The following is a 13,633-nucleotide window of genomic DNA, read 5'->3' on the forward strand; positions in this document are numbered from 1 at the left end:
TAACCAAGACCACCAAGATCGAGAGTTCAAACCAATAAATTACCTTGTGAGATCTTGCTTCCTAGACTTGTCTCACATCCCTATTTCCATGCATATGCGAGTTCTAATGGTTTCTTGGTTGAAAAAAAAAGTAGATACCGCGATTTCAACACACAAGTTTCTCATTCAAAATGTTGTATTATTTCCATATTAATTAGATGTCAGGTATAAGTTAGAAATTAGAAATTTACTGCTATGATATGTAATATCTTGTGACAAAAAATAAAAAACATATATTAGCAAGGACACCTCTTTTGCTTGCAGCAAATCAAACACCATTCACACTGGAAGAACCAGCAACTTAATGGAGAAAACAGCATTCACAGAGGCTTTTTTGTTTGCCATGGTTTTTCTCCATCATTCTTTCAAAGATACACTAACATGATTTGTTGCACAACGTTAACCAATAACCCATAAATCAACAGGTATGTCATCTGGCGCAACAGCAGCAGCAGCAGCAGCAGATAGGGGGCAAATGCATCTGCAGTAGGTGTGATCCGCCTCCAGCAGCAAACAAATTAGGCCATTGATTCACGTTTTCGAGATTATCCATTTCTACTTCAATGGGGTTTCATTACCTAATAACAGAGAAGCCATGTAAAGGAGAAGGCTTATCATATCATGTCTTCCTCTCTTAGAGCAAGAAGAATGTACTCACCGCAAAAAAAAAAAAAAAAAAGATGTTGGAAATGGGGAAAAATATGTTTATATGCAAGTATTTACGTAAGCAATCTCAGCACACTGAACTATTTCAATAATCATTGTGAAAAGTATGTGCATACAGAATCAGTTCAATTAATTAATAAGGTTATCAGATTTGACCTTCCGGTTAAAATAAGTTGGTTTTGGACTTTGAGACCCACACAACCCAAAAAATTTATGACTTCTACTATAATGGGAAACTTAGGTCTAGCATTATTGCAGAAAAAAAGAGAGCATGAAATAGACGATACCAGCTCATGGTTTCCAGTTTCTGAAGCTTTTGATGCACTTACATGCACATGCGAGGCTCTCATCAAGGATGCCTGGATGTTCTTTCCAAAAGTGCTTCTCAATTATATTGCAATGTTCTACAACTACCCTGGTGTTAAGTTTTTCAACAGATGCACCATTCCCATAACCATTTGCTTTCTCTTCCTGCATACGCAATAACTCTGTCAGAAAACAATTTTAAACACACAATGTTCCCAATTGTTAACCTTCAAACATTAATCAAACTATCTCAACATCCATAACAAAAATGTAAGGTCATCAGGGGGGAGCTTCATCAAATACATATTATGTTATGGCATCCTTAAACTAATATTTTAAAAATGAATGAGCAAGTTGATGTTGTTAACATGACTCAAAATACAGAGCAAAGGAGCCATTAGATGTAACGTTTTGGGTAACAATAAGATGAGCCTAGTGAAACAAATTCATTTCCTTGGAAAGCAATTTGGAAGACAAGGGCACCTCTGAAGGTTGCGTTTTCATGTGTGAAGCTGCTTGGCAGCGGATTCTCACTGTTGATAATCTTCAGAAACGAGGGGCCTGTTCTAGTCAATAGATGCAGTCTATAAAAGCAAGCAAGACGAAGGAAGCGTTAACCACATCTTGCTTTTATTTGAAAGTGTTGAGCACATCTTGCTGCACTGCAACTGGACCTTTCAGTTGTCAGGCTGTCTTAGAAGTCTGTTGAAAACCAATTGGATAGTGAGACTGTGAAGGAGAAGTTGTTAGCCTTCTCCCACTTTGCAGGATCAACGAATAAAAAGTTGACTAACCTACTTCCCCTTGCAACTTGTTGGACAGTGGGGAATGAGAGGAACAATAGGGTTTTCATTGGGAAGGAGCTCTCTTTCACCGAAACAGACAAGTTATGGGCTTCCAACTTGCTATTCTGGTATTCTGGGAATTCTGTCGAAGCCAACATAACCAAGCTTCAAGTTTTTTTAAGATCTGCTAACAGCAGCATTTGCGAGGTCCCAAGCATGCCATATTTGCCATATCTTCGGCTATTAGGTTTTCTACTAATGATAGTGTATATATTGTTTTCTTTTATCACTTCAATTTGCTTTTTATTTGTAGTTCCTTTTTTTCTATTTAGTATCTCCAGCTAGATCTCTTTTATCTTTTTCACCAGAGCCCCGATATCTCGACATTGTGCATTACCAAACCATCTCAACTGATTTCTCATCTTATCAAATAGTTTACCAAATTCCATTGACCTTTGATTTACGATGTAGAATACTGGAATTTTAAGCAGCAGAAATAATACCTGAACACGAAACACTGAGGAACCCTGCCGAAAGATGATGGGTAATGCATTGTAGTCAATACCAAATTGTTGTGCAAGCAACTCATTTTTTTCTCGGGCTTGAGTACCCTGTAATGAGAAGCACAAAACAGAAAAACTGAGGGCAGACATGTCACAAGGAGACCTTGTCTTACTGTGCCAATGCTTTTTATTGGCATATGATTATCGGAGGAATAAGATGAATGGAACAAAGTGCATGGCAAGTAGCATGGAATTATTAAGGTTAACTAGAGAAATGTAACGCAAGGTATATGTTACCGAGTGAATGACACTAGATAGCATGAATATTGGGATGGTATGAGTAGAATGTCCATATCAAAAAAGAGATTAATATAACATTTTTCAATACATCTTAAGAATTCGCTTCAGAATTGAAGGTGCTACCGTCACTTGCACTATCATCCTTGCAATTAATCTCCAAAAGTCAACCCATAGCTAGCTAAAAATTTAACTTCCATAAGTAGTTCTCAACATGAAATAAATCGAGGGAGAAAGAGAGAGGCTTATAACGAGTAACTTTGTCCTTTAACATCATGAATATAAAGTAGCTCCATTTTGATGGAGTCCGTAAGTAATTTAATTTAAACCCGAAGGGGTTAGGCTTAGAGTTACTGGCATCATCATTGATCTCCCACAAGACCATGTAGGTAGCCTGCTTAATTTTTCGCTTTGCATAAGTTCTCCAGCTGAAGCATAAAAGCTACTTGAGCAAAATCAAAAAGGAGCAAAAGCTGGAGAAACAAAAAGAACTAATACTAGTTTGCAGTTCCCATTTAGACATGCTTTTCTGCAAGACAAGCAAGGATGCTGCCAGTATAGATAGTGTAAAAGTCAGACCACTGAAAAATTAACCTTGAAGAGGAAGAGGAAACGCCCTATTTTGCCCCGCTATTTTAATTGCTTTACCTTGGCTAATCAAGTAATTGCAGGCATATTAACAGAGTTTCTAAAAGTCTGAGTCACACAAAATAAGTCAAGAATGCCCATCTAAAAGGCATAGCAGCATGCCAACTCCTAAGAGGGACATAACTTTATTACCCCACCATTAAGCTGTTAACCTAGTCATTTGTGTTTTCTTTTTTCTCAAACTCTAAGATGCATCAGAACAATGTGTTTCAAGGCCCTGATACACACATCCTAATGACCAGCACACTTGCATCCTTGTATGCGTACTTTTCTATTCTACTCCAACGTGCGTAGCACTGACACTTAGGCTTCATAAGACCAAGAGTTTTCCACAGAATCACAGAGATGTCTAGATAAAATATAGGTCATCTGCTTATTACCCAAAACCCCAAGGTATTTCATTAAATATCACTACATTATGTGACATCGAACCAAAACTGTATAGCTAAAGAAATATCTATGCACACTTGCACCGGCATCAAACTCCCCATCACAATTATGAGCGTGAAGACCAATGCCGGAGTGTTGAACAGGGTTAGCTGGTCCACAAGCCCAGATGTAAATACTCTTCAGAATAAAAGACACTTTAATTAACGTTTTCGCTAACAAAGTCCTTAGAAACCAAAAAATAAGTCACAAGAAAATAGGCGATGCAGATGTAAAGTTTGAAAGCCTAACAGCAAATTAGCACATAACTACTTTGTCAGAAGAAGTAAACAAGTTAAGAAGCTAAACAGGAAAATTTCATAAAGAATAATTATTTCAAATGTAGAGGAATGTAGCACCTTCAGGTAATCTTGAGCTTCCCTTTTGCTTTTTCCGGATTTGACAAGCATCCAAAAACATGTATTGTATTGATTATTAATGTGGCCTGCAAGTCCAAGAAGTGGTGCAGTCATTATGACCACTGGCATTGAGTATGATCAAGTCCCAATTTCCTGCACTTGCCAGGATGGAACTCAAACTTTAAACCACTTGTTTTTGGGAACAGGGGATAAAACATTACTTGCATCTTCAAAACAAGTGTTTCAGAACCAATTCTGAATATTAAGATCCAGAATACTCACAATCAACTTGTCTCCAAGCCAAGTAATCTCTAAGAATTTCAGAAGATGGATAGCAAACAGCCCTTCCATCAAAACAAGGTGGATATTTCAACTCTCGATGGGGTAAGAAATCTTTCCATTTCATTACGTACACTGAAGAGAAGAAAGACACAACGACGGACAATATTTTGCTGCACAGGTGACAACAAGAATGAGTCCGAAGTAGAGATCAACCAACAGCAAATCAAGGTGCCTCAACTCTCAAATAATGCAGAGTTGGACAAATCTTGCTCTACAACATCACTGACAAAAGTGCATGTTTAGAAAACTTGACTTGGTTGGGAATCAAGTTGTGAAAGTCTGAAATAACAGAAAGGAAAGAAAAATAATAATAAATAAAAATTAATGCATAGCATTAGTCGCTACCTAAATGAGGTGATTGGCTTTTGAAGTAACCATGACCACACGATAGCATTGGTGGAAGCCAAAGACAATTTGCTTGGTGGAGGTTGGTGGGGTCTTTCATGCAACCAATTAATAATGGTTAAACACTTTCCTTGGGAATGCATGTGCAATTATGGCATATTGCAATGTGAAATTCGTTAATGGACAAAATTCTGAGATTTTGGCCTTAGGCTAAAAAAACGAAAGTTCACAGAAAGGAGCTAACGTCCCAATTAACATTACAGCACTCAGACTATTATAAATTAAGGGGAACGGGTCAATTGACAATACACAGAGTGGTTAGCAAAGAACTGAGAGGGCAGTTTGTGGAGAGAGACAGCACAAAGAGTGTGCAAATATACAAAGAGAGATAAACACTGGGTACATTGAGGTTTGGATAGTGTTATCAAACAAGTTCAATTCTCTGGTATCCAACAATTGAATTGTTGATGTTCGTAATCCCATGTTAATAGCCATTGAAGTATTGTTGTACCCATTAGTTTGATAATTGAGGTTTTTTCATGTTAAAAATTCTAGTATCCATTATGCTGTTTATTTTGCAGAAAAAATAGATCGTGGTGTGATTAATATCTTGGTGTAATTTTCCCAACGCTGTTATAGCCAATAGAAACTCTTAAGAGAAACAACGGATATACCTTGCTTGCCTCTGGTAGAATTGGGAATCCTTTTTCAAGACAAAGCTGGAAATTAGACACAAAAAGAAAAAAGAGTTAACATGTAAGGTAGAAGCATGAAATCAAGACAACAAGAAAATTTGATACCTGAATTCATCACTGACACCATAGGAGAAAATAATATCATGAAACTCTTCCATCAAAGCCGCGGCACATGAATTCATAAGGTTCAAAGCTTTCTCATCATTGGGCTTCTCAAATTCATGAATTTTGCAAAATCTGTTGTGCAAATAGAATTGTATAACTTTCAAATTTCAAGTCCATGATAAAAGAATAAAATACCAAGCATCACAGACTCGATAGCAACTGGTAATGATACCCCCAAGCCCAAGTAAAAAAGAACACAGGACGGATAGTTGAACTGAATCTGCATTAAGTTCACAAAGACTTATTTGAGTTTTTAATCTCCCATTTTATACAACATGTGGATGTCTACAGAAAAATAAACAGAAAAAATCTATCAACTGTTTAATCACTCATTTCCAATCCCAATTCACTCCCACAATTACCAAGAAATTGCTTTGATCTTCCAAGCCACGAATTGCATACACTGCCATCAGCATGCCACGAAATTTCTCTGACTTTTGGAGAGAATTGAACTTAGCAGTAAAGGTCATCTTACTGGTTAAATAGATAGCAAGGGGAGAAAAGAGGAAAGGATCTCAGCTCAATAACAACAATAAAAAATAATGCATTACTAGTACAAATTTAAAAACATTACCTGTGAAAGTGGCAGCCATCTAGTCGGATAACGATCCAAGTGGATGGCATCAATCCGTTTTCAAATAGGAAGGGCCTGAAATAATCTGGTTCAATTTTGTCAATGTTCCCCACAAAAGCACCCAGCTCTTTAAGGAGACCCGGTTGCTCATTCCAAAAGCTTTTACCAGCTATATTCTCTGAATGGACTACTCTTGCCTTTCTCCTCAATCTTTTCACAGGAGTGCCATCTTCTTTGAATTTCACAATATCTTCTACCTTCGAAATGTTCACATGAAGCATTCATATTGACAAGTTGAAAGTATATGCGGACCGCTATAAAAGAGAGCATCATCATAGACAAAACAAATGCATTTGCTTGACGTATGTACAAATCTAAAAGAAACGAACCGCATTCTTCCTACTGCAGGAAGAGAAAATTTTCAATCGATGTTCTCAAGAAATTTGATGTTTTTGATGCAACTTCAGGAGATACTAGCATGATTAATGCTTTTGCAGCCAACCAAGGAATTTGGTAAGTCAGTGGTGTGACAATCAGCATAAAATTTCCATATCTAATGAAGCATTCCTCCGGCACATGACTTTTTGGAGTCCTTAGCAGTGTGATAGTGAAAAATCTAAAGTTTCTTGTTCAAATGCAAATTTTAAAATGCAATAAAAAAAAGAGCAAAGTCAAGTCTTCACAATTGCATCACGCATTGAAACTATGTTTCTTTACTTGACACAAAAACAAAGCATACTGCACGAGAAGAATGCAGCTTTATATGTAATGGCTACAAAAGTCAAGTTCGGTCTCCCCACTGCAATAGTTTACTCTGGTATATTAACTTCCAAAACAGGTATACTATGGTCGATTTATGCCGGCAGAAGCTTTAATCAAACCAGTGCAGGAGAAGAAAAAATTTGTGACAAAGCTGTTCCAAGGCTCCAAGCCATTAGCAAGATTCTGTATTTTGATTTCAAAATGTTACAGGAGGTTTGTGCCATGAACCACTGAAGTAAATATGAGGTAACAGTGGCCATTTCCTTTGTTCTTTATAACAATAACATAATTTTAAATGCATATCACATGTATGTAGAAAGCTTCAAAGTTGTCTCTTTTGCCTAACACAATGTGAGATGGAAATACAAAAGTTTGCTTTACTAGAAACCAAAATTAAATCTTCAAAGCAAGAATTGAAAAGATAAACATAATTTATTTAGAATCGAAGTAAACCTCTGTCTTGAAAATACAAGATCCCTGACGAAAAATCTTGGGAAGGTTTTTATAGTTTATACCAAACTGTTGAAACAAAAGCTCATTTTTTTCTTGCTTTTGAGTACCCTGCAGTCAAGAAAATACAATTAATTTGAGGATCAAACACGAGAACTAGACAGAGGATAAAGTAGTGGTATTGAATCGATAAATATCCATGATATAACAAGGCTACTGAAAGGAATAAACATAAGCATGCATATGAAGAGCACTTAAACAATAAACTGTAGCACCTTTAAGAATTCTTGTGCTTCCTTTTCACTCTTTCCACATCTGACCAGCATCCAAAGACAAGTGTTGTGCTGATTGTTAATATGACCTGCAAAGCTAGTAATGTGCGTAAAAATCTACTCCATTTATGAGGAAAAAAAAATTAGATAACTTACAAGCACAAATTCATTATTATTTTTTTTCAAGAGAAATGTTTGCTTAGTCTACGAAGTTACTACTCACATTCACTTTGCCTCCATGCAAGATATGCTTGAAGAAACTCTATTGTTGCAAAGCATATGGTTCGAGCATGAAATGAAGGAGGATTTCTCAACTCCACCTTCGGGAAGAATTCTTTCCATTTTGTGGCATACACAGAGGCAAAGAAAGATACAACAAGGGAAAGTACTTTGCTGCAATTATCGGTTTGAGTGGCAAGTTAAAAATATATCTTTCATCCAAAAATATTGAGAGAGAGAGAGAGAGAGTTCATCAAGGTGAACTTCATCATATAATGGGGATGAAAAAATATAGCTATATGCACCCATTTAGTAGTACTAGGCTACTAGCTATGCCAAACTTACAATCCAAATTATGTTTTTAAGGTTCCCAAGCATGCCTATATACTTGAAAGTAATTTCAAATAAGCTAATCACAGGAATAATGGACCATCAGACTATATGTTCACTATACTTTAGGTGCCCACCTAATGTCACGTAGACTAACTATCAACTATGATAAATTATGATACAGTCAAAACTAAGACATGCAAAATTTAGAAATTTGTGGTCCTATAAATAAAATTTGCTTAGACTTGGAAGACGAAAAAGAGGAATGAAATGAATGCATTCTTTTTTAAATATGATATATACAACAAAAGCATTGAAATAAGTGGAGGGAAAAAATTTCTTTATAGCTGCTTAGAATTGGAATCTCATGTAGATAGTGGATACTATAGCAAATTAGCAATGGCATATATCAACACATCAATATGTATGAATGATTGATGTGACTAAAGCAATGATAAACACCAAAAACTCATAACAGAACCTGGCTCGTCGTTGGTAGAACTTGGTTGTCTTCTTGAAAACAAAACTGCAAGCCGCACCAGCAAGCAATAAACGAGAGCTTCATATTAATAAGCTAACAAACTTACAAGTACGAAGAAAATTTTGTCTGTAATTCAAAACAAGTTGAAACATTGAAGCACCTGTACTCATCACTGAATCCATAAGCAAATACCACATCCGGGTACTCATCTAACACTGAAGTTGCACAAGCATTCATCAAGTTCAAAGCTCTCTCATCATTTGGTCTATCAAATTCGTGTACCTCAGAAAATCTACAATACAAAAAACATTGACGAATTAAAAATAAAAATCAAATCTGTGCAAGTGAAACGTAAGTCACCCAAACGGTGCCTTATACCACAATGTAGTAGAAGTAGCAAGGAAGTATAGAAAATCCCCAAACTTCAATAATCTTACCTGTGAAAATCGCAGCCGTCAATGCGAACAACGATGATATCTGGCGGCCTAACCTCGTCGACAAGCTCGTATGACTTGACGTACTCATATTTGCTGTTCGCCATCTAAACAATTCGATATCGACTGTTTCCCTCTTACCCCTCTCTGCGACAAATTATCAAACAATTGGCGCGCAACTTCAAGGCTTTAAGCGAGAGGCCGCGGTTTTCTGGGATTACTAATTTGAGATTGGTGAATTTTGAAGTGAGAAGGAGAGCAGTGCAGAGGTTCCGTACCCTTTTTAACTTTAATTTAGGGTTAGGGTTAGGGTATTTTTGTGTAGGATTGGAGAAGGAGAAGGAGAAGGAGAGGAGATTAGAAAAGTAATAAGAGCACTTTCTAACAATTTACGTACTCAAATAATATTTTTTACAAATTATCTATTATAAACAACTCCAACAGAATCTCTAATGATAAAATTTTATCAATTCAAAAACAAATACAACATAATCTCTAATCTAAATATCTATAGCATTAAAATATTAATTTCTTCTTATTTTATTATTATTTGTTTATATTATTTTATTACAAAGTAAAAAATTAAACTGTTTATGAAATAGTATGGTTTATATACTATTTTAAGGAAAAAAATCATTAATATTAATTATAAATAAAAATTAAATAACAATAGATTTTGCCATTATATTTTAATGGGTTATCTTGACGTTCTAGCCAAAGCCTTTGAATTATTTTTTTTTAAGAACAGAGATCTTAGATTTTTTTTTAAAAAGAGAGAGGGAGAATTTGAATTCTAATTATAAAAGTGATACACACCATTTTTATCATATCAACTAATGACTCGAATGTGTAACGAGGTCAGACCTTGATTGCATTAAACTGAGAAGACGCGATATACGGATATATTCCCTACTCAAAGGTAGACGAGCACACAAAGCAAAAGAAAACGACAACATTGCCAAATAACAACCCATAAAAGATAATATAAACAAACTAATAACCCAACATGCCAACATTCCTAGGCTCTGTTTGGTGGGGGCGTTGGTTGGGGCCGTTGGGGCGGGCCCGCCCCACCAAACAGCCCAATAAATCTGGGCGGTACCGCCCAGCAAAAACAAGTTTTAGATAACAAATCTAAATCCAAGACAACCCAAATAATTTTACCTAACTTTTATATAAAAATAAAAATTAACAATATTTATATAATATTAAAATATTAATTTCTTCTTATTTTATTATTATATTTTTTGTAACGTGAAACTCGCCCGGCTGTTCACCAGACAACAAGCTAATAATATCGGGTCACATGGAATATCCCGCAACTCTTATGTACTAGACTACTAGTTAAGACCTAAGATGAGAACTAGTACGGAAAGATAATGTAGGGTGTATTCGCACACGTTACGCTGAAATAGTTTGAAATAGGCTGTGTTTGGTGAGGCGGTTCGCAGAGTGATACCGCTGACGATCCCGCAAACTCACCAAACACCATAAAATTGAGGGCGGTAGGCTTGGGACCCATGCCATTTTGGCATGGTCCCACACCTAAAAGTTTTTTTTAAAAATTTTTATGTTCTGTGGGTCCCAAACTTGGTATTAATAATTACATTTATACATTAATAATAAATTAGTAACTATACTTATAAATTAATAATTATGCTTATTAAATGGCTATTTAAATATTAAATCAAATTAATTATAATTTTTACATGGTAAATTATATTTATAAATTAATAATAATACAAACAAAATATATTTTACACAACGTAATCGTTAACAACAGTTAACAGTTTTACTAAACACCTCACAGTTTATTTCAGAGCTTTAAGCTCAGTTTTTTTTTCACAGCTTAAGAACTAGCGTTGAAAATCAACACAACTGCTCTGCCAAACACACACATAATAATTGTTAGCATACACTCCAAAGAATCGGGCCCAAACGATTTAAGGTTGTGTTTGTTTGGTAGTTGCTATTTTCATTGAACATTCGCATATGATTGAATAGTTATAAATAATGGTCGTGAGCCGTCTTTATTAAGATTAACAATAATTATGATTCAATTCTCAAATGGATAAGTATTATTTGTAGTTAAGAACATTTCTGTTATTCAACAGGCGTATTCTACTCTCTCTTCTCTCAAATGGATAAGTATTATTTGTAGTTAAGAACATTTGTAGTTAAGAACAAAGGTAGATAGAATGACATATTTTTAGGTTTTTAGGGATTTAGGGTTTTTTTTTTAATATTTCCCAAATTGAGGAGTAATGTATAGATGTACAGGTTTTTTTGGTACATTGGAGTATAAAAAGACCGGGTAATACAACTTTTGGTCATGGAAAGAGTTTTTAATTTCCAACTCAATCACCGAATGTTCATACGTTTTAACTTGCGAACTCAAAGTTGAAAATTGTTCCAATATGTACACACGAACAAATTTCTCACTGTTCATGCATATTCGTTATATAGATTTTTTTATGCCACATTAGCAATTTGACTGCCCTAATAGTCAAAAATCTATCCGATTATGCATATTGAAATAATTTCCATCTCTGGGTTCTCAAGTTAGAACATTTCACTTGGGGTTTTCAGGTTGAAACATTTTCAACATTCAGTGACCGAGTTGCTCTACCCTATAAACAGACCTTTAGGATCTTACATGACAAACACCTACCGCATCAACAAATAAATACGGCTATAATGTTATTAGGAGGAGAAACCCCAACGGTTAATGAATCACCATACTACATTTCCAACTTTACAAGAAAATCAACAAAAAAAAATTTCTCTTTCTGGCAAGGTATGATTAATAAAGAGAAATATGGATGAGCTGTGACACCACCACCGATTAGTGAGATGGCATGTTGTGACATCTACCTTAATCACAACTTAATTTCTTTCCATACATACAATTGCATCTACCTAAATCACAACGTAATTTCTATCTAACAAGATAGAAATTAAGTCAGAAATTAGGTCAGAAATCCTTGGAGGTTTACGGGGCCAAAAAAAAAGACAAACAGTTTGTGCTTTAAAAAATTATTTTTATTCGCGTGACAGACGAGTCCAACGGTGTTTTGATTCCAATTCTATAGAGTAAATCATTACGTGGAAGATCGACTAAAAATTTTATGTCGTTTATTTTTTTATTAAGATGAAAATAAAATTACCATTTCTGTTTTTCTGATACATCAGCTACAATTTGCTCTTTGTACATCCGATATGAATATAAACTCGAGCCGTCTCGTCCGCGCACACAGTAATTTCTCACCTGACGACAGGGTAAATCGGGACAAATCCCAACACGTGACCACAAAAGTATTACTCTCTGTAAGAACGAAACTTAGAACCTTCCAAGTCTATATAGTTTGACCCCTCAGAGATTCACCACTAGACTATGACCCAAGTGGCCGGTTTATCTCCAAATATCTTGATTATAAGTGGCTGGACATCAATGTCATGAATCTAACTTAAGTTTTAAATTATCGTGAAATTCAAAATTGTTACAACTTGTTCCTCATTTATAGAAATCGTGAAACATGCCATGAAGTACATTGAAAGGTCGTCTGCACTCATTTTTCTTGTACAGGAGGGTCACGTTCATGTGCGGAGACTAGAGAGAGCCACTATTATTGTGTGACTCACAAACAGAAAGTGACACAAGAACTACCACACCATACTCAAAAACCTCGATCTCCCACATAACCTTGCCTATAAATACAATACCTGCATTACTTTAGCTGCTCCATAACCATAAAAAAGAAAACACTAAAACCTCTCCCACTTGATCAATCAATCATGTTGAGATACTTGATTTCCTTCATTGCTCAACTCAAATTGGCTTTGGATTTCCTACTCTTTCGTACCTTCTTCTGGTCTTCTGAATCGTTAGATGTTGTGGGTGCAGAGTTTGGCCGCGGAGAGCTAAGAATGGAACACTATATGGAGGGGTCGGGGGAGGCTATGGAGTGTGCTGTTTGTTTGTGTGATATTAAAGAAGGAGATGAGATAGGAAAATTGAGATGTGAGCATGTGTTCCATGGAGTTTGTTTGGATAGATGGGTTGCTTGCAAGCGATTCAGTTGTCCACTTTGTCGCGATTTTCTAGCTCCTCTTAGAACAATTACTGAGCTTGGAGCAGAGGTTCTTGAGTTCAAGTTTTGCTCGATTAGTACCAGTAATGACCGTGACACATGGTGGCTGCGGTGATCTGTGTTGTGTTCTAAGCCAAGCAATATACATACGTGTATATATATATATATATATATATATCAGTACTTTTCAAGTTTCCAGCAGTAGAAGTTTTTTTTTTTCCTTTTCCTTTTTCTTTTATGCTACGTTTATATGGGGGTGTGAATGTATACACACACCTTATCAGAAACAACAATGTATAAGTAATAGATGTGTGTATGTGTTTGTGTTTAGATTAATGCTTTTATTTTCATTGGGAGGCTCTTGCAAGTTCTATAATTCCTCTGAATCTGAACTTTCCAGTTTATACTGGTTCCAAAGATTGATTATTTGCTTCTGATACTGAT

General features: G+C 35.7%; 1 protein-coding gene across 3 annotated transcripts; it reads right to left on the reverse strand.

Moving 5' to 3' along the window:
* Positions 1-211: 211 nt before the first annotated feature.
* LOC120002675 (tRNA(His) guanylyltransferase 1-like) lies at positions 212-9,438 on the reverse strand. 3 transcript variants are annotated; one of them, XR_005469176.1, is made up of 14 exons: positions 9,102-9,205; positions 8,825-8,956; positions 8,665-8,709; positions 7,858-8,027; positions 7,638-7,723; positions 7,366-7,473; positions 6,151-6,407; positions 5,517-5,648; positions 5,391-5,435; positions 4,312-4,481; positions 4,030-4,182; positions 2,300-2,407; positions 1,035-1,176; positions 212-617 (listed from the first exon to the last, which is right to left on the reverse strand). XR_005469176.1 is itself a non-coding variant. In XM_038851437.1 (14 exons), exons 1-13 carry the CDS (start codon positions 9,203-9,205, stop codon positions 997-999), a joined length of 1,623 nt encoding a protein of 540 aa, XP_038707365.1. In that variant the 5' UTR covers positions 9,206-9,438; the 3' UTR covers positions 212-617; positions 993-996. The 3 variants fall into 3 exon arrangements, 2 of the variants coding, with proteins under 2 accessions (XP_038707365.1, XP_038707366.1); XM_038851437.1 differs by having other exon boundaries at positions 993-1,176; positions 4,030-4,115; positions 9,102-9,438; XM_038851438.1 differs by having other exon boundaries at positions 4,030-4,115.
* Between the last annotated feature and the right edge of the window lie 4,195 nt (positions 9,439-13,633).

Source organism: Tripterygium wilfordii, chromosome 7, assembly GCF_013401445.1.
Source record: "Tripterygium wilfordii isolate XIE 37 chromosome 7, ASM1340144v1, whole genome shotgun sequence".
In the NCBI taxonomy this organism is placed as follows: Eukaryota; Viridiplantae; Streptophyta; class Magnoliopsida; order Celastrales; family Celastraceae; genus Tripterygium; species Tripterygium wilfordii.